The 27,583-nt window shown below is 33.2% G+C and overlaps 1 protein-coding gene across 2 annotated transcripts; it reads left to right on the top strand.

The window, feature by feature from the left end:
• F13b (coagulation factor XIII B chain) lies at nucleotides 1-24,444 on the top strand. 2 transcript variants are annotated; one of them, XM_021729906.3, is made up of 12 exons: nucleotides 2-114; nucleotides 5,914-6,114; nucleotides 7,799-7,984; nucleotides 8,133-8,309; nucleotides 8,697-8,873; nucleotides 11,420-11,599; nucleotides 11,684-11,869; nucleotides 12,952-13,134; nucleotides 15,510-15,707; nucleotides 16,342-16,524; nucleotides 20,681-20,897; nucleotides 22,616-24,444. In XM_021729906.3, the coding sequence occupies exons 1-12, from the start codon at nucleotides 51-53 to the stop codon at nucleotides 22,647-22,649; spliced, it is 1,986 nt and encodes a 661-aa protein (XP_021585581.2). In that variant the 5' UTR covers nucleotides 2-50; the 3' UTR covers nucleotides 22,650-24,444. The 2 variants fall into 2 exon arrangements, with proteins under 2 accessions (XP_077878649.1, XP_021585581.2); XM_078022523.1 differs by lacking the exon at nucleotides 7,799-7,984 and having other exon boundaries at nucleotides 1-114.
• The last annotated feature ends 3,139 nt before the right edge of the window (nucleotides 24,445-27,583 follow it).

Below are 27,583 nucleotides of genomic sequence, written 5' to 3'. Positions count from 1 at the left end.
TCCCTAGTGTTTTCGAATTGTTAGAATCTTTATGAAACGTACCACTGAAGATGAAGTTGAAAGACTTGGCTTTTGTTATTATATTAATGATCTTAGGAGAACTCTCTGCAGAAGGTAAAATTAATCCTTAATTTGCTTTATTCTCTAAAAAACTATAAATGGAAATTCTAATATTCATACAACTTAAGTTTTGGTATAATCTTTCATTTTGATGTATCAATTTTATCACATGCTTTATGTAAATTTAGCTTGTTATAGCATTTAGAAAGATGGGTTTTTTTCCCCTTTGAGATAAACTGTTGTTAAAGTAGTTTAAGTTAAAAACACAAAACAAAGACCCTTTGAATATATAGGTTTGGGAGCATGATCTAACATTATCTAAATATACTTTAAAGGGTTTCTGTTTAATAATGTGGCAGTTTAGAAGTCACATGTTAACCTTAATTCCAGTTTTATGCAAGAATCCATTCTTAACATTGACACAACTTACAGAATTTTAATTCTCTGTCTACAAGGTGAGAGCTTACTGAGGGAAATTTGAAAAAGAAATAACCATAAATCATCAACAAGATTTTCTACTCTTGCTACTTTGATTTTTATTCCATGATTTATTTATTCACTGGCTGGATTATTAAGTAGTGGCAGTATGAAATCCGCATAGCTGAAACTTTTTTTATATTCCACTTTGGAGAGTGAGAGGGCTCCATTAAGAATTATGTCTGGGGCTGTAGCTCAGTGGCAGAGCGCCTGCCTAGCATGTGTGAGTCACTGGGTTTGATCCTCAGCCCTGCATAAAAATAAGTAAGTAAAATAAATGTGTCCATCTATAACTAAAAATGTTTTAAAAAAAGAATTATGTCTGGACAACAGTGATAAATGAGACAAATTGTTACTTGTAACAGACTGCCTGGTGTGTAAGATCAGTGTCAGTAAAAGGTAGGCAGTGCAATACCATGTTCTTAGGAAGGATTATCAGTGCTTTTCAACTGTAGGATTAATTAAGAACCTAGGCAGGTCAGTTAGCAGTTAGCAAGAGTGAATGAAAAACTGGAAACCACAGCAACAAAACTTTTCTAAAATAAACATCATAGAGGAATTGTTGAAATAAAATATCCTGTAAGTTGCTTCTTAATTGAATAGTTCACTACAAATTTTCTGCCAGAAGGTCTACAATTAAATTATGAAGGTGAAATAAATAAATTCATCTTCATTTCATACATTTCTGTCTATAATAGGATAATTTTTGCATGAAGTTTCCTTTGATTTTTATTTTTCTAAGTAGGAAAATTCAAGATGATATCATTATCTATTAGCTACATTGTGATGACTTTGTAAAATTGTAGCTAATTTTCTATTATATGAGCATAAACTCATCTGACACAAAAAAGTAAGCTACATGAAGCAGGGATCATGATCTCATATTCTCCAACTAAGGACCTCAGGGACAAGAGTGAAATAATGGTCCTTCTCACTTCATGGTGTACAATCATTACTGACCTATGAAAGACCTTGCTTTTGTTTATTTATACGCTTTTTTCACTCAGAGATGATTAGATCATCTCTGACAATGAATTCCATCCTATATGATTTCCATATTTCTTAAATATTCAAATTCCTTTGTTACATATGTCTTATTTGTGCATGTGTTTCACATTCACATTAATGAAAGTTTGATGTAGATTTGATTTTCTCATTTTACTAGATACTGTTCAAATACATTTCCACTTTGCAAAACTATTTTGTTCCCTTTTGAACTGTGTAGCATTTCATATATTTTATTTATCTAGTCTTCAGATGATGGACATGCTACTTCCTTCCTAACCTCAAATAATTCTGACGTTGATACTGTCATAGTCATCTATAGTTCTGTGAGATTTCTTCAGCCTGTATTCACTCACAGGTGGGATTATTAGGTCAATTATCCTAGGGAAACAGAATGACAAATTACTTTGTGAAATGGCTGTTTCAATGTAGGTAATCTTCAAAAGGTGATGGGCATGAGCTGTTGCTTCCCATCACCGGCAGCAGCACTTCCTGTTCTCTACTTTTGTGCTCTTTGCCATACTGTTGTTTACATAAAGTGCCATCTCATTTATGTTCATTTGATAGTCTCTGATTTTTGGTAAGTTTGTACATCTCTTCATATACTTTTTTAGATGTTCAGATTTCTGGGATTTCCTAAATTGTTTCTGATTAGCATTTCTCTTTGCTTTATGGCTCTTTGGAGCTGATTTGTAAGAAGTCTTTATAAACTACAAGTTGTAACTTCTTATCAGTTTTAGACATTGCAAGTTCCTTCTTCTAAAGTAGTATGTATGTGTTTTGTGGAAAATGACTTTCAAAGAAATTCTCAAATTTTTAAATAATCAAACCCATTACATTTTACCCTTTAGTTTCTTTTTTTTTTTTCTGTACCTTTGAACTATCATACAGTGTGATTGGTACCTCCTGAACTGTGCAATATGGGGCCTTGATGTTATGAGTTAGAAATGATAAAATCTTATATTTTGTTGTACAAATTAATTCTTTGGCTTAAACCATTTTCTGCTATTTTCCATACTTAACAGGTTGTTTATATTTTCATACTCAGTGTATCTCATTGTTGCTTCTTTTTTAAAAAAAATCATGTTTTGAAATTTGTACTTTTTTATTCTAATTTGTTATGTATGACAGCAGAATGCTTTACAATTCATATTACACATAAAGATCACAATTTTTCATATCCTGGTTGTACACAAAGTAGAATCACACCATTCGTGTCTTCATACATGTACTTAGGGTAATGGTGTCCTATACCCTAATTATATCCTATAATAGGATAATTTTTGCATGAAGGTCTTTCCTACCCCCATGTCCCTTCCCTTCTCCTCCCTCCCCTTTGCTCTATCTATAATTTGTCTAATCCACCCATGCTCCCCCCCCAACCAACCCCATTATGAATCAGCATCCTTATATCAAAGAAAACATTCAGCATTTGGTTTGGGGGGATTGGCTAACTTCATTGTTGCTTCTTTATAGCTTCTTATGTATGGTCTATAATACCAGTATTTTCCATTTTCTATTTGAGTTATTCATTATGCAAACTTGAAATTCTCCGCTTAATTGTTCAGTTCACTTCATCTGATATTTATTATCCAGTTTGATGACATTATTTTATTGGAGTTGAGCTCCTCCTATTTCTTCTTATTTCTTTTTTCTCATGAATTCACATTCTCCAAGGCATGTCATCTACCCACCAGTAATGTGCCTCTCCTGGTGATAGAGATACATGCCTCAGGACAGTCTTTGAAGCCACAAAGTGGTAAAGACACATGCCCCCTTCCCACTCAGTCCAGCAACAGTGACCCTCAGGGAGCATCCTTGTGTATTCACTAATATTTTTGAAGTCTTTTCATTGAAATTCCTGCAAAATGGTGTGAGGAATTCTCAGGGAGTGGAGGCTATTCTGCATATGTATTTATCTGCTGCTCTGCTCTCTCAAGATGCTGGCAATCATCCTTCCATGCCCATTCCCCTCAGCCATGGGCTGGCAGTATCATTATTTTATGTCTTTATTATTTTAGGGCAGTTTTAGGGTAGGCAGTAATCAAGGCATTGAAACCATAATTACCCACTGGCTCCAGGCCTTCTTTGACCCACGAGTCTGGTTGAGTCTGGTTTTCACTCAGCGCCACTCCCAGGAATTGCCCAAGGGTTTCTCTCCTTTAAGCATTTTTTTTTTTAAAGATCTCCAACATAACCAGAGATTTTTCAAGTAAACATTTTATTTGGAAAATAATAGACACAGAAAGAAGCAAATATCATAAGATAGAGTTGTGTGAATTTTAGGCAGCTTTTCACTAACCAAATCAAGATATAGAGCATCAATAACACCTAAAAAACTTCCTAAATGACCTCTCAAAGGTGTTAATTTCTAAAGGTAATTTTTCTGACTTCTTTTACCAGAGATTTTTAGTTTGTCTTCTTAAAGAGTTATATAATGTATGTTGACTGGCTTCTTTCATGTAATGTTATGTTTGTGAGATTCATCATTCATTTATTTGTGTTGCTGTACATAGAACGTTACAGGTATGCCTCATCTGAGATGTGCTTACCTTTTCTACCATTAAAGGCCATTTAGGTTGTTTCTGATTTGGCACCACATGAACAGTGCTGCTATGGAAATCTTTGACACGTCCTTGTGTTCACAGATGTGTGCTCTTCTATTGGATAATAGGATACATGCTCTGCTTCTATAAGTATTACCAATGTATTTTCTCATGTACCAATTTATACTCTCACTTTGAGAGGTCCTGTTTCTCCATATCTTTAACAACCATTGAGATAATCTTTCTCATTTCAACAATTTTAGTAGATTTGCAGTATCTCATAATGGTTTCAATTTACATTTCCCTGATGATGAAAAAGGCTGAATACTTGATCTCTGACCATTTAAATATCCCATTTGTTAGATTCTTATTTGAATCTTTATTTTAATCTGTCTTTGTCTTGAGAGATGACCAAAAACCATTTACTTCACAGTTTGGGGTAGGGGCTTGCCTATCTTAAGGAGAAGTTCATCTGTTTTAGAACGATGCTGTCCAATACAGAGGATAGTAGCCACATGCAATCAGTCCTCTGTATTCCCGGGTTCCTCATTTGCAGATTTAAGCAATTGAGGATAGAAAATATTAGAAAAATTTCCAGAAAGTTCCAAAAAGTGAAACTTGAATTTGCCATGTTGCCCAGTGTTCTGCTGAATCCATGCATTAGGCATGGCTTTAGGTATTTTAATATCTAAAGAGAATTTAAAGTCTGCCTAGGAGGGCTGTAGGCATTATGCAAATACTACTGCATTTTATATAAGGGTGCACCTTTTACATAACACTCCACAGTCCCATTGTACTAGGCAGTGGGACATGTTGCTGAAAGACTTGGAGACAGAGTGCAAGACATAAGGTTTATTGAAAATTGCTTATGTGGAAGGTCCGGTGGTGAGGGGCTGGAAGCATAGCTCTTCTGTCCTTTATGGTGCCTTGCCAGAAAGCAGTGACTCTGTCCCTCACTGTGCTTTGTCCAGTAGCAGCTGACTGGATGAGCACTGATCCTCTCCACAGCTCTCTGCTCCATGGTAGTTACTGCAGGGAGAGGAGAATCAATGAGTTAGGCTACAGAAGCAGTGACATCATTAGCTTGCTTGCTTGCATGATGTGACCAGCATTCCAAGGAACTTGACATACATGCAAGAAAGCAGCTTTCTAAGATAACACTAATTTGTCCTAATTCTCAGCATGCCTGAGAGAAAGTCAGTGTTCTTCAAGTAACACTTATCTGGACCATCTGGCTGGGGCCACTCATTGTTCCCTTGAGAGGGTTAGATTCTTGGGAATATAAATGGACATTTTAGGGACATCATGTTTTACTGTTCTTTACTCCAAGACCAACACAAAGGGATTTGAGCATCCATGGGTTTGGATATCTGCTGGACAGCCCTGGAACCAATCTCTTGCTAATTTTGAGGGACAATCCTATGACTGTTGAGTATTTGAAATATGGATAGTCCGAATTAAAAGGTGCTGTCAGTGTAAATACAGACAGGATTTTAAAGGGGGTAAGAAGAATGCAACATATTTTAAGGTATTGGACCAAATAAAGCATTTTATTAAAATGAACTTCAATGCTTCTTTTTTACTTTTAGTAATGTGAGAATTTTAGGAATTTTACAATTACATATGATTTTCATTATGCATCTATCAGAGTTGTTCAGAACTACTAGTATATTAATTATGGTGGAAAAAGAAAACAAATGCTTGGATTGTCCAAAAAAAAGTCACCTTTAAATTTTAGGTAATAAAAATAAGTGCTGGATTTAAAAATGTGTTATTGCTTGATTGCGAATTCCATGGTCTCAGCTTGAGTTTTCCTTCATTTCAGAGAAACGCTGTGATTTTCCCACGGTAGAAAATGGAAGGCTTGCCCAATATTACTATACTTTTAAGAGTTTTTACTTCCCAATGAGCATAGACAAAAAGTTGCCATTTTTCTGTTTGGCTGGCTACACAACTGAAAGTGGGAAACAAGAAGAGCAAAGCAGATGTACAGCAGAGGGCTGGTCTCCAGAACCAAGGTGCTTCAGTAAGTGAGCAGTTGTGTTAACACAACGAGGGATGGCTATGGTGCTCCAAGAAACTAGTTTATTGAAAAAGCTAATTTATTTCTATGAAAAAAAACCTTTTGGTAGATAAGAACAAAATTACTAGCAAACTTTCTTTTTAAAAAATGCTGTATCTGAAATAGTATAAATAATGTTTTCATTTTAAAATGTTATTTTCTATATATTTTTAAAATCATATACAGTGAAGGGAACAAGGGTAATAAATGAAACTGTTATATGGAACATTTTGCATAATAGGCCAGGAAACATACTTATGAAACATTCTCAGCAAGGACAAGGTTGTTATTCCAGGGCCTATCATTTGCAAATTTCTAACTCCTTTGAGTGCCAACTTCTAATACCGATTAAAAATTCTGAGTCCAAATTTGTGAGCTGGTATTATGATAGGTTCATCTCATTATTTAATTGAAAAATGTTACAGTCAATTTATTGGTGAGCTTCCAGTGGTTCAGGCGAATTCTCCTAAGCTAAGAATTCCCTAAGCTCTGTTTTCCAGAGTAAAAGGCTTTGCTTGGGTCTGTTTCATTTAGAAGAGGAGGTTGGGAATGGTAGTAACTGTGGTTGATATATCACATCCATTTGGGATAATTATCCATTCTGTGGCTTCAGGACAGCTCATACTTTAGGCATTGCACTTTTGGTATTAACACAGAGCATACATTAACTCTAGTAAATAAATCCTATTATAACTAAAGCATAGAAATAAATTATAAGCCCTAGATTTATTGACTCTTTTATCTTGGAAAATAGAATATTGAAATATAAGCCAGAAGAAATTAGCATGGTAATTTAATGGTTTAGATACAAATCTCTGCAGTCAAACTGACGGTATGTGAATTCAGCTCTGCTACGGGGAAGTGGTTTGAACATTAGTTTCTTCTCTGTACAATGGAATTGGTATTGCTTCAATGAGATAAGCTTTACATAATGTTGGACATACTGCAAGTATTAAAAATATTTAAACTTACATGAACCTTGGACAAATTTATTAACTCTTCTAAATTGCTTTGTTATGAAGGTCTAACAATATAGCTTATAAAAATGATAGATTTCCACAGAACGCTATAGAAATTTATTATGTTATATGTTCTTGTTGCAAATATTTCCCAAAAATAACTTTGTTGTATGATTTAGTCACAGTTTAAATGGATTAAATACTGAATCCTGTGCTGCTAGGTGATCCTAAAATATTTTAAATAAATATTAATTAATTAAATAAATAAAGATGTATTTAAACTATATATTCAATAGAATGAAAGAACAGTTTTCATATTAATCTAAAATGTTTGCAAAATTATTTATGGATCCATCCAGCTGGGGATGTTGCTCAATGGTAGAGTGACTGCTTAGCATGTGTGAACTTACAGTCTAAAAGTAGGTAAGGTTAGGAATGAATATAAGGATTAAATTTAGTAAATACAGAGACAGTGTCAAACTGAATCCATTTTCAAAGAAATTTTATTCATGACCTGTAAGATTATATTTCCAAAATTAAATCAAGGAATTGTGGAGAGAAAAATTATTTCTCTCTCCTCCTTCAAATTCCAATTAAGAGTGATATGAAATGTTTGTTTTCATTTTGCAATTTAATAAAAGGCAAGCTTCATTTCATCACTAAGTTAAACAAAGAAATCCCCCCCACAGGAAAATGCACTAAGCCTGACCTAACAAATGGCTATGTCTCTGATGTAAAATTCTTGTATAAAATTAAAGAGAATATGCGTTATGGTTGTGCTTCTGGATATAAAACCACTGGAGGGAAGGATGAAGAAGTGGTGCAGTGTCTTTCTGATGGATGGTCTTCTCAGCCAACCTGTAGGAAGGAGCATGGTAGGTATCTAAGAATCTTATCTTATCTTAAGACTGAGGATAAGAGCTTGCAAAACTAGTGTTCCCTTCTATGGGCAGGTATATATATATATAATCTCTTTTAAGTTATTGGTGAGGTTCATAAAATAAATAACTTTAAATTTTCTAGAAACATGTTTGGCCCCTGAATTACATAATGGAAATTATTCCACAACACAGAAAACATTCAAAGTGAAGGATAAAGTGCAATATGAATGTGCTGCTGGCTACTACACAGCTGGAGGAAAGCATGCAGAGGAGGTGGAATGCCACACGTATGGATGGTCTCTCACACCAAAGTGCACCAGTAGGTTCTCACGTTCAACACAACTTACTTTTGCTCTGAAAAAGTACCTCTCACACTGAAGTATTTATAAGTTGTTATGATAATTATGACCCATAATCATATTTTTTTGTTTTTAGTTTTAATTACTTTCATAATAGAATTTGATCATTTAAAGTTTTCAAGTGGGAAAATTCATTTTTGCTTATGGAATTTAAATAACCCTAATGATATATTTTATATATATATATATATATATATATATGAAATAAATTCAAAAACTTTTGCTAGCTAAAACAGCATAAGAGAAACTTATTAGTTTCTATTCAGATATAGGTTGTAAATAGTATGTAAATTTTGTTCTGGTAGGAAAAATAAACACTGTGTTTTTATTTATTCTTTCAATTTTAGAATTGCAGTGCTCTTCTTTAAGATTAATTGAGAATGGCTATTTTCATCCTATAAAGCAAACCTATGAAGAAGGAGATGTGGTTCAGTTTTTCTGTCATGAAAATTTTTATCTAAGTGGACCTGACCTAATTCAGTGCTATAACTTTGGTTGGTACCCAGAATCTCCTGTATGTGAAGGTAAATTTCTAAGTTTTATGCGTGGGGAAGTAGCATATCTTAACCTCATATTTTAATAAGTTTTAATCTCTATAAGCTCTGAAAAAATATCTGTGGTGATATCTATTTCTAGTCTCTAGGGCTATTTTTAAAATAAATAATGTCATTCAAACCAATGTTCTTTTCAGCAATCTTTATTCCATTTAAAGAAACTTAAAGCTTTAAATTAGTTTGTAGAGAGGGAGTATCTTTTAAATATAATACTCAAAAATCTGTATTATCAATGCTAAATCTCTTCTTATAATTAATAACTTTAAAAAATCAGAAATTATTACAGATAGTTGCCCCAAGGGAGCATCTTTGTGAGGGCATTTTCTCCATTGGTTACGTATTTACTGATGTGAAAATTCAATCTCCAAAGTAGTGACATAGAGAGCAGAAAACTTGGAAGACTATGACCTCAAAGTGAAAATGGAAAATGAGGTCATCTAGTTAGAGCTACTCCAAAAGTGTAATGTCTAAGGTTACATTTCCATCACTGAATTTGTTCAGGCAGGTGGTATGCTTATCTGTCAGAAGACACCAACTTAATAATTACTTAACCATAACTACAATGTCATTTGAAGAAGGTCTTAATCCAGCAAAGGAAATATGAAAAAATAATTGCTCTGATGTTGCAAATGTTGCTATAAAATCAGGCACAAAATATTTAAATAATCATTAGATTATTATGTAGGTATGGTGGGAGATGGTATTTGTTGAGGCAACGGGTAATATTTCACAGAAGTGATGGATAATATTTGGACTGGGTCTTAAGAGATAAATAAGAGCTTGAGAACTGGGAGGAGACACCGGTTTGGGTAGCAACCATTTTCTCTGTAGTTTAGGAAATAATTCATCATCCACAGGCAGATGAAAGACATGAAGGTAGAATTTGGAAGAGAGCAGTAAAATCTGAAACAGGAGCTGGGAGAATGAACTAGGTTTCTGACCAGGGCTATGCAATGGGATTGCCTGGAACTATCAGAGTTTCCTAATTGCACTCAGTGAAAACTTTGGCGGTTTTGTCATTTTCCAGTAGGACAAAATAGCATTGGGACAACAGTGGAGAGGAAGATTGTTAGCAAACTGTCTGCAGCATGTTATTTCAAACATAAGTGGCACAAATATTTAGTGTCTATTCCTCACCCTTCCCCCTTCCAAACTGGTATGCCAACATGCCTGCTATTTGATAATAAATACTCAGGAGATGTAGTATAGTGGGCTTAATAATGCTTCCCCACTCCCCCCAAAGATACCCACATCCTAATCCCTGAAACCAGTAATGTTACCTTATATGGCAAAAGGAACTTTGCAGATGTGATTAAGGATCTTGAGGTTATCTGCTATTATTCATTTGGACCCTAGATGTGATCACAAGTGTCCTTTTTAAGAAACTGAAAGAAGATTTGACTGCAGAGGAGGAAGTAGGCGATTTGAAATGCATAAACAGGCTGGAGTGAACCTGAACCCAGGAATATAGGCAGCCTCCAGAGGGCAGAAAAGCCAAAGTATTGGATCTGCCTTGAAAACCTACCAGAGAAACACAGTCCTCCTGAAACCTCAATTTTAGCTTAGTGAAACTGACTTTGGATTTCTGGCTTCCAGAAGTGTTAGAGAATAAATTTCTGCTGTTTTAAACCACTAAATTATGGCAATTTGTTACTGTGCCAATAGTAAACCATTAATAAAGTATTCCATAGTTAGGAACAGATTTAATACAGATAGACACGGGCTCAAGAACAAATGTGTCACCTACTTCATAAGCTTCAGTGTCTTTATCTGTAATATGAGAGAAATAATAGTCCCTACTTAAGAAAATTATTTAGGACCTAAGGAGATAATGAATTTAAAAGGCTTGGTGTTTTATTACTTTACTGGTACATAACAATGTAAACCATGAATTCAGCCGCTTCAGACTGAATCCATGCATTAGTCCCATGTTCTATAGCTCAGAGTCTGGGTTTGGGTAAACTCACTCCTCTGCATCAGTATCTAACAAAGCCACAGTGAAGGTGTTGGCTGGGCCTGGAGGCTCTCCCAAGGCTTGCCTAGGCAATGATCTTCCAAATTTATTGAACATGTTGGAAGTATTCAGAGCTTTGCAGGCTGCTGAACTTGAGAGTTTCAGTCTCTTGCTGGCTATTAGCTGGAGGCAACCTTCCTCTCCTTGCCTTGTAGCCTTGTCCATTTGGAAGCTCACAACAAGGCAGCTGTGTCTTCAAAACCAGCAGGAAGAATCTTCCATGAAGAATAGTGTCATAAATTTATGTTGCATAATCACGTATTCATAATCATATACTAATCCATCATGTTTGCTGTATTTGATTGTCCAGAGCAAGTCACAGGTCTCACTGGTGGCTCGGAATATTACGTAAGGAAATAAATGTCAAGAGGTGAGGTCCTAGGGGTGCTCCTAGAACCTATCTGTCATAGTTTTTATGGTGCCTGATACCATAAAAGCTCTTATTGAATCTTCATTGTTTCTGTTAATTATATGAATAAATATGCTGATATCTTTCCATAAGGAAGAAGACATCGATGTCCTCCTCCACCTCTGCCCCTAAACTCCAAAACTGAAAAGTATGCAACAGCTTATCGTCATGGAGAAATAGTTCGTATACAATGTGAACTTAATTTTCTGATTCAGGGGTCAGAAGAAATACGCTGTGAAAATGGAAAGTGGACAGAACCTCCAAAATGCATTGGTTAGTAACATTGAGTAAACTCACTCTAAATGAACTATGCATGTGTAGCTAAATGATCCCTTCTCTTCAAATGGTATGTTTCAGAAGAAAAGGAGAAGAGGGTCTGTGAGGAACCACCCTTCGTGGAGAATGGCGCAGCAAACCTACATTCTAAGATTTATTACAGTGGGGATAAAGTGACATACAGATGTGACAGAGGCTACCATATCCGTGGATCAAATGAGATAGCTTGTAATCGTGGAACATGGACAATTCCCCCTGAGTGTGTTGGTATGTCTGCCACATTTAACAGTAGCTGGGACTATAGTGCAAGATTTTCCATTCTATTTATTCTACATACTCATAGCTTAAAACCACTGCTTACAAGGGTTAGAAGTACATTGCTACTATACCTCCTTTGCTACTTTTGTGTGTGTGTGTGTGTGTGTGTGTGTGTATAAGGAGTCATCTTTAGAATTCAAGTCAATGTAAATAACTCAGAAACTAACAAAAAAAAAAAGGTTTAAATACATTAGTGCTGGGCACGGTTATCTGACTTCTGTGAGCACCATGACCTATGAGCTTAAATACCTACAAACAGGTGAGGATGTGCTTCACTGGAGAAGTAAAGGCATGTTGGAGAATGACCGTGAGCATGATCTAGTTCCTTTCCCCACATGTCCTATGAAGTTAGGGTCTAGCATTCTGTTTCTGTCTTTAGGTAAGTCCTACTGATATTACTTTTGCATCTGGCCATTCTGAACCTTATACCTTTCTAAGACAGGTTGCTAATCTTTGGTGTTGCTGAAGAGTACTCCCAGCCTACAGAATCATTCCTAGTTGCTACCCTTCTTGTCATCCTTCTCATTCTTGACCAGATATTGAGGAAAACTCCAAATGTGTTTACCTAGTATATTTACAACAGCTGTAAATGATGCTAAATAAATTTGCAGAGTAAGAGAACGATTCTAAAGAGAGAAAAATAGATATTTCATCCCTGGGTTAATTGAGAACTGAGGTGAACACAACAAGAAGCAAGAAGATAGAGGTGCATTGATGCCAAAAGGTGGTTTTAGAATTAACTATAATCTTTAGGTGAAGAACATCATTTACCTCTCTATACATCTCAGGAATATCTTTACCACAATTCCTTCACAATTAAGAGAAAAGTATGCATACTTTTCTTGCTGTTTGTTTTTACTTAATAAATTTTAAAAATACCTCAGCTGAACAACATTTCTTTCATTTGTGATGAATTTGGAAATCAGTTGTCCTAAGTATACAGGACTATTGAGATACCATAGTTTGGGTAACAATATTATATTATTATATTGTTATGAGTTTATATTAATTGAAATAACTTTTTCTCTTAGAAAATAATGAGAATTGTAGGCCTCCACCTAATATAACAAATGGGGCTGTGGTTGGTGTGTTATTGCCAAGCTACACAACAGAATCCTCAGTGGAGTATAGATGCAATGAATATTACTTATTGAGGGGATCAAAAATATCTCATTGTGAACAAGGAAGATGGTCATCCCCACCTGTTTGCTTGGGTAAGAAAAAGAAAACACCAAATTTATTTTACTATTATGTTTTCTATTTTGATTTTCTTTAAATATTGTATAGCATAGAAATAGTATAATTTCTTTTTTTTTCTGACATGTTATCCCCTTCATTTTAGAAACTCTCTAAACAAGTATAAAATCTCTAACACTGTAGTTGCATTAACATATTACAACATTACTTTTTCAAATGTGTAATGCACGCTAAACTTCTTGTAAGTTAAAATATTCATTTAAATAAGTATTAGAATTTTAAACTGTAAAAGCAAGTCATTGTTATTTGCCAAAAACATTTATAAGCAAATTAAACCAAATAGAAGAAAACAGAAAATATCAGTAACTTGTTTGAAACAACTGATATTAGTGATTTAGATAATGAAAAATCTCCTAAGCTTTTTTCTATTCCCATTTAAACACACATACATAACATAAAGATGCTGCCATATTGTGCAGACATTACGTATCTTGTTGTTTTTTCACTTAAAAATTTTGTAAACATAGTTGATCTTAACTTCTACATATACATTTGAATGGCTAAATAGTATCCCACAGTGCAGGTACATAAAAATTAATTTAATTGATAACTTTATTGCTGGATGTTTAGCATTAAATATATTTACATTCCAAACAGTACATTTTTTGTAAATGAATATTTATACATTTTTAAAAACATTATTTTTCATTTAAAAAGTTAATTAAATATATTTTGACCTTGTTTTAGTTTTCTCTTATTTTTCAGAGTTTCCAAAGTAGAATTTCTAGATAAAAAGATCTGGAAGTTAATTTTTTCTTAATTGCCCAAAAAAGAAAACAAGAAAGTTTATTCTGATTTAAAACCCTACCATTAGTGTATTAAAGTAGGAAGTTTTTAATCTTTGTCAACTTTGAGTATTTTAATCTTCAAATTTATTTTTAATTTAATAAGCAAAATTATTTGATTTACTTAAGTATCAGCCAATTTGGCATTTTTTTTCCATTTTCTAAGTGGCCACAGATTTGTTTTTTTCTACTAGCGATTGTTCATACCATAACCATTTTTCAGACTCATAAGGTATATCTACATAAATTAAATGGAGTATTTGAGAATCATGTATACTGCAACCATTTTATTTTACTTTTATTTTTAGTGTTTTAAAATATAGATGCTTAAGTCTTAAGCTGTTTTAAGCCTTTTGTTCATAGTTCCTGTCTTTCAAGTAAGTCTTAGGATGCTATCCCATTCAAATTCAAATGTATCTTCACCTATAATTTTTCTATTACTCTCATAATTTTATGTTGAGATACTGGATATTAAGTTTCTCATTTTGCGATTGATATTGCATTGAATAGGAGTACAATCATCTTTGAGGACAGAGACTAGATTGAAATAGAAATGGAAAAGATAATAATGAAACAACCTCATAAGGAATAATAAGGCTTAAAGAAATCAGTCATTCAATATCTGGATCAATTGCCTCAATACATTTAGGCATGATGTTAATAAACTGAGGCAAATAGTGATGATCAGTCACTGTCAGGGTAAGATGAGAGCTTGCATGTCTTGATTTTCCACTGGGATTGAGCATGTTATCTCTACAAATTCACGCAACAGTGTGAAGAGGAACAGACTTTTCTGTCTGAATTATTATTTCAGATGGGAATCTCTATAACCTCTCCCTACTTGTCTTCCTGCTCTCCTCCACTCTAGCGATTCTGGATTCCTTCCTCTTCCTCAGGCTAGGCATGCTCTCAGGGTTGTTCCTCTGTCAGATACACTATTTCATCAGATAATGACACTTGTCAACCTTCAGGTTTTTCTGCAGATACTTACTTAGGCCCACCCAGCCATCTGACTTGGAATGTAACCTCCTTCCCCCCAGCACTTTTGATAGCTCCTTCCCCCTTCATCCTTTTTCCACCTAATTTCATATGCTGTAGTTTAAGGATAGTTACAAATTATGAAATTCATATACTTAGTATGTCTATTAATTATTGTGGGAGTTTTGTTTAGCAGGTAAGCTCCACGAGGTCAGGGTTCTTTGTTTTGTTCATTGATATGTAACAAGTGGCAGGTTTTGTATAAATGTTTACACATTAAGTACATTTTCTTTTTAAGATTATTATTTTATAAAAAAAGAAATAATGATTAACCTAACTGTTTAATGACCTTAAGCAATATTTTTAATGTTTCAAATTGAGTGGTTTTGATTTATGGTATGTAAATCTATAAAGTCATTTGATAGTAATAAAAGTGTATATTTTGTTATCTTTGTGTGAGGAGCTTTAATAATGATAAATATAAAATGTAAACTCTTGCTTTTGATGCCTGTCATGATTTTCATAGTGGATAGATGAGTAAAGAATTTAAAAGAGCACTTGTTTTTCAGAGCCATGCACTGTGAATGCGGATAACATGAACAGAAATAACATAGAAATGAAGTGGGCCTATGAAGGAAAAATCTTGCATGGAGATTTAATAGATTTTGTATGCAAACAAGGATATGATTTGCCTCCATCAACCCTGTCTGGGTTGTCTGTGCAGTGCAATCGGGGAGAAGTGAAATATCCTTTATGTGTTAGAAAAGGTAAAAATAATAGTACTTTTACACAAATTCTTACCTAACTAATGGATATCAACTACCTTGGTTGAAAGCTTAAAGTTATGAGCATAAGCAATTGGACACCACATCTTCTAATGTCTAAGTTCAGAGTGTTCCAACTTCTAGTTTTCAATCAGTGCATATACTTAAAAAAAGCCTATACTAACAATTTCATTCCAATATGTCATTTTTATGAAGGGAAAAAAATAAAAGATTTAATAAACATTACCATACTATCAGTGGATTTTTATGTCAGTGCTCAACAACACTAAAATATCTTTACTAGGGGTTTTGCTCAGAAAACTACTTGGTGCAGAGTGTGAGAAATTTTGTGTACTCCCTGTAATAGGGACAATTACTTTTAAAAAGAAAAAAAGGAAGATGAAACATATGGAAGGCAAGACTTTAAGAGAGATCTTGTATGCCTTCATTTCAGCTAGATTGAAAGGGAAAAATAAAATACTGTCATAGTTGTAAATATGTATTCAAAGTTTATAACATGAAATTCTAATTATAATAGTCAATTTTGAAGTATGACAATGTTGCCAGATATCTTCAATACTTAAAAAATATTTCAGATATTATCTATCTATCTATCTATGTATGTATATTTTTGCAGAATCTAAAGGAATGTGTTCATCTCCTCCACTTATTAAAAATGGAGTGCTTATTAGTTCAGCAGGAGGCATATATGAGAATGGTTCTTCAATAGAATACAGATGTTTTGATCACCATTTCCTGCAAGGACCTAGGGAGGCCTATTGTGTAGAGGGAGTATGGACTACACCACCATTGTGCTTAGGTATGTAGTACTACATATGCCTCTAGCTAATAAAGTAAAATGACGCATGTTTAGCTTTCAGTCATTTTATGCTGATATGAAACTAATACTTAGTTTGCTGCATTTGTGTTTTTTATTAGTTTTAATCATTGGTTTCTATTCTTTCCCATAGATTTCAAATAACTGTTGTTCAGTTGCTATAATAAACACCTAGTGCAAACCATGCATCAGGTAGTATTGTGGTATTGGCTACAAATTGAATAAGCTATTTTGGTATGGGCAAACATTAGCAATTATGATGAAGTATGACTGGCACTATAAATTGAAAATATGAACAAGCACAGTAGGGGAATAAAAAATGGCTATCTCAATATGGAAAGATGAAGCTTATTAATTTCCTTCTTAGCAAGGTATTCCAATAGAAATTACAACATTTACCAAGAATATTAGAAGGCATAAAATAGCCATGCTACGCAGGTGCTCTACCACTGAGATACACCTCCAGCCATTTTTTAAAAATTTATTTTGAGACAGGGTCTCACTAAATTACCCAGGCTGACCTAGAACTTGAAATCCTCCAGCCTCAGCCTCCCAAAAAGCTGGGATTACAGGCATAAACCATTGTGCCCAATCAATTTTGGCATTTATTTATTTTTCTTATTTCATTGGCTTGGATTTTAGTACAATGTTGAATGGAGCAGGTAATGAATAGTTTTATTTCCCAATCTCATAAGTAAAACTTTTAATAATTCACCTTTAAATGTGGAATTATAAATAATTTCAAATAGTAGGTTTAAGATATATATACCTTCTACTTTAATTTGCTAAGAGTATTTCTAATGATCTTCAAAGGGTGTTTAATAGCTGTTTGAATAATCACAAGATTATTACTTTTTCTGTATATTTCGTGAATTATATTACTTCCTTTTGAATGCTAATGCATGATTGTGTTCTCATAAGAAATTCCAAATAGTTGTGATGAATTATGCTTCTTAAAGGTTGTTGAGTTTTATTTGGTAATATTTTACCTAGGTATTTTGTGTCTATTTTCATGTTTTTTTCTTTTCAGTTTTGGTATCAAGTTTCTGTTGACCTCATACAATGAATTGGGAAGCGTTTCTTTTCAATTCTCTGAAAATTCTTTAATAATTTTAAGAACTTACCAAAGAAGTCATGTAACTCTTGAGTTTCCTTTGTAGAAAGATTTTATTCATAACTTCAATTAGTTCAGTAGGTATTAAGTCATTATCTTTTCCATCCATTTTGGTAGAAAGTGGTGTCTTGGAATTTGTCCACTACATCTAAATTGTCAAATTAGTTGACATAAAGTGACTTGTGACACTCTTTTATCCTCATTTTCATGTTTTTAGGATGTGTCTATTATTATTGCTGCTACTAATATATCTTTCTTGACATGTGTGGCTGAAAGTTTTATTTGTATATAATTAATAAAATTAGCCTGTGAATTTTATTAGTCTTAAAAAGAGTCAATATTTTCATTTAGTGGTCATTTCCTCAAATTTTTCTTGATATTTCACTGTATTTATGCTCTTATCTTCATTATTCCCTCTTTTATACTTTCTTGAGATTCTTTAATTACTATTTTTCTGGCTTATTTAGATGTATACCTTGGTTACTAATATCTGACTTTCATGTTCCTTTTCAGATTTGAATTTAAGGATACAAATTTCACTCTGAATACAACTTTATCTTACACAGTTTGATATTTTGGATTTTCGCTATTATCTAGTTCAAAAGATGTTATAATATCCATTTTGCTATCTTCTGTGCATTCTGAATCATTGAGAAGTTTCTAAGTTCTGAACATCTGGGAGACTTTCTAGTGTTTTTGCAGCTTTTGACTTCTAATTTAGTTCTACTGTGATATGCTTTGAATTTTATCTGTCCTTTGAAATTCACTTATACTTGCTTTATAAGAAGCACATGTTTGTTCCTTTTTCTCTAAAAAAAATTAACTTTGTCATTGTGGGTTGTTAGATGTATGTCAATTGGGTTGAATTTATTTTTATTTTTTTTAAATTCATCCATTTCTATTCAATTGTCTTCTTATAAGTTACCAAGAGAAGCATGTCGAATCTCTCTGAGCACCTTGTAGGATTTCTTATTGCTGTTCTATCATTTTTGCTCTTGTATCTTTACACTGTCGTCTTAGATGTGCCTAATCTGCTTTAGACTAGTCTATTAAGCTCTTAATTTCAGTTATTATCTTCAATTATAGAGTGTCTGCTTCATACTTTCTTTTGGTAAATTCATCTTGTCTAATGAAAGATTCCATCTTGACATCATTTTTTTGACCATTTTAATTATACTTATCTTTAAGGCCCAATCTGAAAATTCCAATATCTGAATCACTTTAGAGGAAAGTTTCTATATAACAGACAAATTCCTTACTATTTCTATTAGTAATTAATTAAAAATTGAATATTGTGGAAAATTTTAGGAGCACGAAGTATGTCATCCAACCCACAGAATTCTCATTCTATCCACTGGCTGAAGGTTATAGTAGGGATAGTCGGTCTCAAACCAACTGGAAATGGAGCTTTCAGTGTCTGCTTTCAGATATTTGGTTGCCCTTAATCACAATATGTAACCCTCCAAGGCTCTTTACTGAGCATTTGGGGATATATCTCCCTATATACTGATTTTGACATAAGTGGGAGACTGTAGATTGCCCAGTGTAGCTTTTAAGTCAATTTTCTAAGCTCCTTAATTCTCTCTTTCTATACCAATCAAGAATCAGCAGCTGCCTCAAGGGAAAAGCCAATTCAGAGCACCAGGCTCATTTTTATACTCTTCCTCATTCCTCTTACTTCTTGGTTCCTCAAGTCTTGGTTGCCATAGCAACCTCCAAACTCCAATTTTTCTATACTCAACCCTATGAGATTTCTGAAAAGCTGTATTTGCTCTATGCCTGTTAAAGTCCATTCTGTACTTGGTCTTTTAACTGAGCTGACAATTAACAAACACCCTAAGAGGAAAATGCACATAAAATGTTGAACTCATCTAAATTAACTTTTCCAGGACTTCAGCTCATTGACTTCCTTGAAGATTCTCTGCTGCCTTGAAATATGTGCTTTTTGCCTGTTTTCATGATTTTCTAATCCTTGGTTGAAGTGCTGGTCTGATATTAGTTACCCATCATAGCAGGAGGTCTATAAATCAATTTTTAATTTATTTTAATTAAAATTTCATTTTTTTGTAAAACAATGACTCCTAAATTATATAGCTCCACTTCACCTCATTATCAAAACTATTTTTTATTGAATCTAAAGTATTTTTTAAATAATTGTTTCATTTTTATTATCTGTAGCACTCCTAGCCAAACATATAAGCATTCCAAATACTTGAAAAAATATCTGAATAAATATGTTTGTTAATTTATTACAGGTATATTGATATGTTGTGTTATCAACCCTGAATCTTTTTTTAACTTATCTTAGAAGTTACTCTTTAATGTGACATAATCCTGGAGGCAAACAAGGACATAATAAAACCAATTTTCTAAAATATTTTATTATTTGAAACTTAAAATGTCAATATTTTTATGATGAAAAAATCATCATAAAATAGTTTTGTTGGAGAGCCTAATGCTTTTAATTTTGTTGTTTTATTTTAATACATGTGGAAATGAGCAAGGTAACAAATTTAAAACAATCAAATCTTCCTATTTCTTAACTGGAAATTTAAAAGAGAAAACTGCTTTGGATGGTATCAGGCCAAAAATTGTTTGGTCATTGCTCAGAATCATGCTTGTTTCTGCATTTCCACAAAGTTATTCATTAGTCAATGGTTTGTCTCATGAATATTTTATGTGAATTTTGTGAAGAAGAATAAAGAAAAAGCATAATTTTAGTGAATACTATTGACTGTCAATACTTCTGAAAAAATAATTTATTGCTATCTTTGAATATCCTAATGGCATAAAACTAAGTGACTGGCAGGGTATACTTTCTCTGAATATAGGACCACAGAGGTAAATGGTGCACTGTTTCCTGGGGGTCTGAATGTATTTTCTGACTTGAATATTGATTCTAACTAATTTATTTGCCATTCTCCGCAATTGTGAGGTCATCATGAACAGGCAACATAATTATTTCTGGTAGTACCAAGATGTATCAAGAGAGTTTTCTTCTTCTTTTTCTTTTTTTTCCTCTAGAACCTTGCACATTATCTTTTGTTGAAATGGAAAGGAATAATTTACTCTTGAAGTGGGATTTTGATAATAGACCACACATTTTCCATGGAGAGTATATTGAATTTCTTTGCAGAAGGGACACTTACATAGCTGAAGCATCATCTGTTATTGTCTCTGAACTTAGAGTACAGTGTGACAGAGGGCAGTTGAAGTATCCAAGGTGTATTCCAAGAGACAGGTAAGAAGAGGCATGCACCCATGGCTACTTGCTTCTTTCTATCAGATTGTTATTCAAGAGATTCATCATGTTATAAATTTCAGAAATTGTTCTACAAAATGTCTACTTTATGGCAATTGGAAGGGAAACAGAATTGTATTTTCCTCATTTTTTTAACTAAGAAAATTCCTGAAAGCATTATTTAATTCAGCAAGCTTTCTGAGTTGTATGAACCGCCACTGTTATTAGCTATTTGCTGTTTATGGCACTTTGACAATTATGTAAATAATCCAGTTTATAGGTGAAATATTTAAATATTCAAAAATTAACATACATGTTCTGAGACAAGAAAAAAACATATTTTCTTTTGCTTCTCATTGTGTGTAACCAATAAAGGTTTGTTAACACAGTTGTACAAACCTTTGTACTGAGGAAAGAGCATGTTTATAATAGTTTGAAATCATGGTGTTCATTTTCAGGATCACATTTATGTATAAGAATTTGAACTGGGCTGGGATTGTGGCTCAGTGGTAGAGAGCTTGCCTTGCATGTGTGAAGCCCTGGGTTCCATCCTCAGCACCATATAAAAATAAATAAGTTAAATAAAGGTATTGTGTCCACCTACAACTAAAAAAATTAAAAAACAAAAAAAAACAAACAAAAAGAATTGAAATCATTAATGTGTTTCCTTATATGATATTAAAAATATATATTCCACCACCTGATTAATAAAAATTGTTTTTTCCTAGACAAATATTGAGATACAATAACATGATGTGAATAATTTAATAGAATCAGGATTTTGATCCTTTTGAAGATATAATAGCAATGGAGGCTGGGTGTGGTAGTGCACGCCTGTAATCCCAGCAGCTCCAGAGGCTGAAGCAGGAGGATAGCAAGTTCAAGCAGTCTCAGCAAAAGCGAGGCACCAAGCAACTCAGTGACACCCTGTCTCTAAATAAAATACAAAAATAGGGCTGGGGATGTGGCTCAGTGGTGTAATACCCCTGAGTTCAATCCCTAGTACCGCCCCAAACCCCCGCCAAAAAAAAAAAAAAAGGGAAATTATATTTTGTGTTCAACTAAGAATAAACATTTTTAAAAAGTATTGGCAAAATACATGTAGTTCCATTTTAGCAACTGTTAAAAATGATCTATAGGAACTACCTAAAAACACATTTTGTATACTTTGAAAACTGAGAAAAACATTCATAAGACACATCATAAAATCAGGGTGGAAAAATTTTATATTGTTTAAATGTTTTGATTATCTTGGATTTCTCATTTACAAGAGAAAATAACAGAAAAAGTTAAAATAAAAAATACTGTTGGAGAAGTAAATGGCATTGGGTTTTTTTTTTTTTTGTTTTGTTTTTTAGATAAAAGCAAAATTACTACTTATTTATTTATATTTTTATTGATTTTTAGGGTTTGTTTAAAAATATATTTTCAGTTGTTGATAGACATTTATTTATATGCAGTGCTGAGAATCAAACCCAGTGCCCTGCATATGCCAGGCAAGCACTTTATCACTGAGCTACAACTCCAGCCCTGGCATTGGGTTTTTAAAAGGGAACTGATGGTATTATTTACTAAGTATGTTTACTTTCTCTAGTTGGTAACTTATTAGAAAAATGATTCAGTATATGAAATGTTGAATGGTTAAGATAATAATAAACTCGACTCTAATTAATGCTTGTATTCAAAAAAATTCTTGTCTATTTTTCTCTCTAATCAAGGATTCTGTCTTATCAAGAACCCTTAAGGACATGAAAATGAATGGCAGAAAAAAGAACAGGATTTCAACACATCATAAAATCTCTTTTAAAATAAGCTTTAGAAAGTATATATTAAAAAGTCTTAAATATTCACTTGCTGGAAGATATCAATCTTATTTTTTTTTGTGCTGAACATTTTCTTTAATTGTAAATAAAAGCCAAAAATGTTTCATTGCTACTTTGAGTGATCTGACACATAGCATGTTTATTGCATATCTTTAACCTGTTAAAAATAATCCACACATCAAAATATTTGTTTGCAATAATACTGGACTATATTATTGTCTTCATATATGTGCAAAAATTTGAGATTCACATTTGTCTTTATTCTTTTCATTAATATTAGGCTTTTCTGTCACTTTCAATGCAATATGCTTGTAATGACAAAGAACCAATCACACTAGGGAAGATTTACTTTATTAAATGCAGAAGAGACTTTCCTTGACTGTTTAATTATAAAAAGTTTTAAAATTAATTGTAACTCAAGTGTTTTAAAGACCTACTAATTAGACCATAAACTCTACAACTGCTAGAAGAAATATAGGCTCAACACTCAACTATTGGCACAGGCATCAACTTCCTTAACAAGACTCCTAAAGTACAAGAAATAAAACCAAGAACCAATAAGAGAGAAAGCATCAAATTAAAAAGCTTCTGCCAGCAAAGAAAACAGTTAAAAGTGTGTGGAGAGAGAGAGAGAGAGCCTATAGAATGGGAGAAAATCTTCGCTACTTGCTCCTTAGTGGATTAATATCAATATTATATATATATAATATATATAAGTTTTTGATATAAATATATCAAAAACTTAACACCAAAAGGAAAAAAAACAACTAATAAATGGACAAAAGAACTAAACAGATACTTCTCAGAAGAAGAAATACAGGTGCCCAACAAATATATGAAAAATCTTCAACATCTCTAGCAAGCAGGCAAATGCAAATCAAAACTACATTGAGATTTCATTTCAAATCATAATGGCAATAATCAAGATTATAAACAATAATAACAGATGGTGGAAAGGATGTGGGGGAATTATACATTCATACATTGTTGGTTTGACTACAAATTAGAGCAACCACTCTGGAAAGAAGTAAGGATATTCCTCAAAAATTAGAAATAGAACTGTTGTATGAATAAGCTATCCCAATCCTTGGTACTTATCCAAAAGAACTAAAATAAGCATGCTATAGTGATACAGCCACATCCATATTTATAGTAGCACAATGCACAATAGCCAAGTTATGGAACCAGTCCAGATGCACATTCCACAGATGAGTGGGTAAAGAAAATGAGGCATATATACACAATGGAATTTGAAACAACTATAAAGAAGATGATATGCATTTGCTGGTAAATGAATGGAACTGGAAAACATCATGCTAAGTGAAATAAGCACACTCAGAAAGTCAAGGGTCAAATGTTGTCACGGTGTCCCCCAAAAGCTCATGTGTGAGACAATGCAAGAAGATTTAGTGGAGAAATGGTTGGATTATGAAAGTTTTGACTCAATCAGTGAATTAATCCCCTGATAGGATTAAAGAGTGGTGGCTGAAGGCAGATAGGCTGTGGCTGGAGGAGGTGGTTCATTGGGGGAGGCTTGTCTTTGGATTATATATTTTGTATCTGATGAATGGAGTCTCTTTCTGCATTATGTGAATGACTTTCCTGTGCCACACTCTTCTGCCATGATGTTTTGCCTCTCTTTGAGCCCCAAGGAATAGAGTCAGCCTTCTGTGGACTCAGACTTCTGAAACCATGAGCCCTCTGAATAAACTTTTCCTCCTCTACCATTGTTGTGATCTGGTCTTTCACTTGTAGTAGCAAAAAAGCTAAAACAAATGTTTTATCTCATAACACAGAAGCTAGAAAAAAAATAAGGAAAAAGGGTGAAGTTAGATGAAAATAGAAGAGAGATCAGTGAAGTAGAGGAAGAGTATTGAAATGGAAGAAGGAGGAACAGGAAATGGGAGGAATGGTAGAATTAAATTGGCCAAACTATCTTAGGTGCATATATGAATATACCAAAGTGCATTTCACCTATGTATATATCTATAAAGAAGTAATTTTTTAAAACTATAGATAAATAGAAGGAAGACCAGTAGAGTAGGAAAAAAGGAACCAGAGGAGGAAGGAGAAAAGGGAAAGAAGTACTAGGGACTGAATTGGAGCTAATTATATTCTAGGCTTGTGTAATTACATCAAAATGAACCCTCATATTGTGTATAACTGTAATGTACTAATAAAAAATTAATTGTGATATTTACTGTAAGGTTAACAGTCAACTTGTTTTTATGATAGTGAACTACCCACCTGCTAAAATATTGTTAAAGGAACATGGTTAAAAAATGAATGGCCATTGCTATTTTTATATTTTATGCTTCCCAAGTAATTATTTTTGGTCAGAAAATTACTGGGGTCATGCAAATGACATGGTCTGAAATTAGCAAGTCCTGCAAGCATGATGACAGTGTCCATATCACACAGATCTGTTGCACACCTGAAAGAGCATCACTGTCACTCTCTTGTTTGAAGTAATGGCTATACTTTAATCTTCTGATTTGTTAATTGTGAGGCCTACTAATTTTAATATTTTGGAGGGAGATGAAATTTCTGTGGACAATGTATTTCAAAGCTGCCTGTTTGCAAATGCTCAATGCTAAAGAAAGAAAAGTGTGAAAAGTGTAAAAGTGAAAGGAAGTACAAGGTAAAATGGTGACATATTCAAAGTTTAGAGGTTTGGGTTAAGACAAGGTATAACAAATAAACTGTAAAGGGATGGCTGGACTGGTTCAATGGAAACCAGAAGAGATGAGACTAAAAATACTGTTTGGATACTGTTGACTTATTGGTTACCCCCCAAAGAAGAAACAGCATCCAGTATGAAATTGAGAATGGAAGTAGTTGAGGAATAAATGTAAGGTACAGAAAACATAGACTTGAACATGATGAGCTTGTCAATAAGTAGGACTGTGAGTGGGGAGATACTGATAAAAGAGATCTTTTTGAATAAAATGAAAAAAAAATGAGTGCCTGACCTTTTATGGGAGGAAGGACTGGGTTTGTGGCTAGAAAGAGGTCATTTCTGGATTCTGCTTCTTCTGTGGCTGAGAATGAGGGATAGGTGGATGGAGAGAGAAGCTGAAGGAAGAACAATCCAGCAAGGTGATTAACAAACTGTAATAGTTTCAGAGAATTATCACTGAATTAAATGTATAAGGTGTTGAGCATAATGTTACAATGACTATCATTTTGCTTCTAAAGAACTGTGTTGTAAGAAAATTTTCCTCATGATGAATATGAAAGCAGACTTTTGACTAGGTAATTTTCCATCATTGCGGTACAGGCACACTACATCAAAGATCAAAGAATCCCTAACCTGATGATCACCCTAAAGTATTCTGAAGCTGAGAAGGGTGCTACCTGGTTCTGCAAAGAGGAACTTTAATTTTTCAAAGGGTAGTTAAGAATTCATACTTATCTGTCTTTTTCTTCATAAAAAAGAAAGACCAAAATGCTGGAGAACATTATACATTAAAACTGAATTCAGGGAAACCCAGCATGATTCCATTGAGGAAAAAATGGGAACTCTAAAAAGACCAACCCAAACTGAGAAGTAGTTTGCCTAATATATTTTTTCCCAAATGTAAATAGAAGACTAATTATTAGTATGCAGAATTTCAATAAGACATTTTGGTTTTTTATGTACTTTCAAAATATGAGAAAATAAAAATACAGTTAATAAATTTGCTGGCATCAAATAGATTATTCTATTACTATTAGATATAAGAATTTCAATATTAACATATTTATTATTTTTCTCAAATATAGAAACAACTCTTTGGCAACTCTGTTAATCAGTTTAAACAATACAAGTGTAAATAAGATAAAGAATGAAATTCTCTTTATTCTCCTCAATACCCTAGATTGATTTTCTCAGTCTAGAGGTAAGCATTGTAGCAAATCTGCTCTGTGTGTTCTCAGATGTAAATATATATTCTACAATATTCACTTATATACAAAAATAATGTATATCATATATTATAGTATATTATTGTTTGAAAGCTTTTATTTTCATCTAAAATACGATAGATCTATCACCACATTGATATGTGGATTGGTTTAATTTTTTATAACTGAGTAGCATTTCATAAGATGGAGGCAAAATAATTTAATTATTCTTTAATTGACATATTTTAGAATTACATTTCTCACTTTCTTCCTTCTTCCTCATTCTTCCCTTCATAGGTTATAGGTGGAAGTCAAATAATAAACTTTAAAGCTAAATGACATAGTAGAATTCAAATATATTTCAAAGAACAAATAAATATCCAGAAAGGTATTAACACTGAATAAAAGTGGATGATGAGAAAAGCAAAGGAAGGAGAAGAAAAGAAGAAATTGTAAACTAGTATTTTTTTCAGATAAGGTCAAATACATATTGCACAGGGCATATGGGGTTGAGATATTATTTAAATATTAGCATTGATGTAACTACCTGATTGATAATAGTCCTCTTTTTTATATTAATTCAATTTTATATTTTTTTACACAAATGGAGCACAACTTTTTTTTCTCTGATTGTACATGATGTAGAGTTACACCATTCATGCAATCATACCCATAAATAAGAGTAATAAAGTCCACATCATTCTACCATCCCCCCCGATATACTTCCCCCATACCCCCACCCTCCTCTCTGCTCCATCCAAAGTTCCTTTCTTCTTCCCTTGACCCTCACCCATTATGGATCATTATTTTTCTCAGATATAGAAACAACTCTTTGGCAATTCTGTTAATCAGTTTAAACAATACAAATGTAAATCAGAGAAAACATTGGCCTTTGGTTTTTTGGGATTGGCTTACTTTGCTTAGCATGGTATTCTCTAATTCTGTCCATTTACCTGTAAATGCCATAATTTCATTCTT

Source organism: Ictidomys tridecemlineatus, chromosome 10 (genome assembly GCF_052094955.1).
Source record: "Ictidomys tridecemlineatus isolate mIctTri1 chromosome 10, mIctTri1.hap1, whole genome shotgun sequence".
Lineage (NCBI taxonomy): Eukaryota > Metazoa > Chordata > Mammalia > Rodentia > Sciuridae > Ictidomys > Ictidomys tridecemlineatus.
This window is presented reverse-complemented; position numbering and strand designations above follow the sequence as displayed.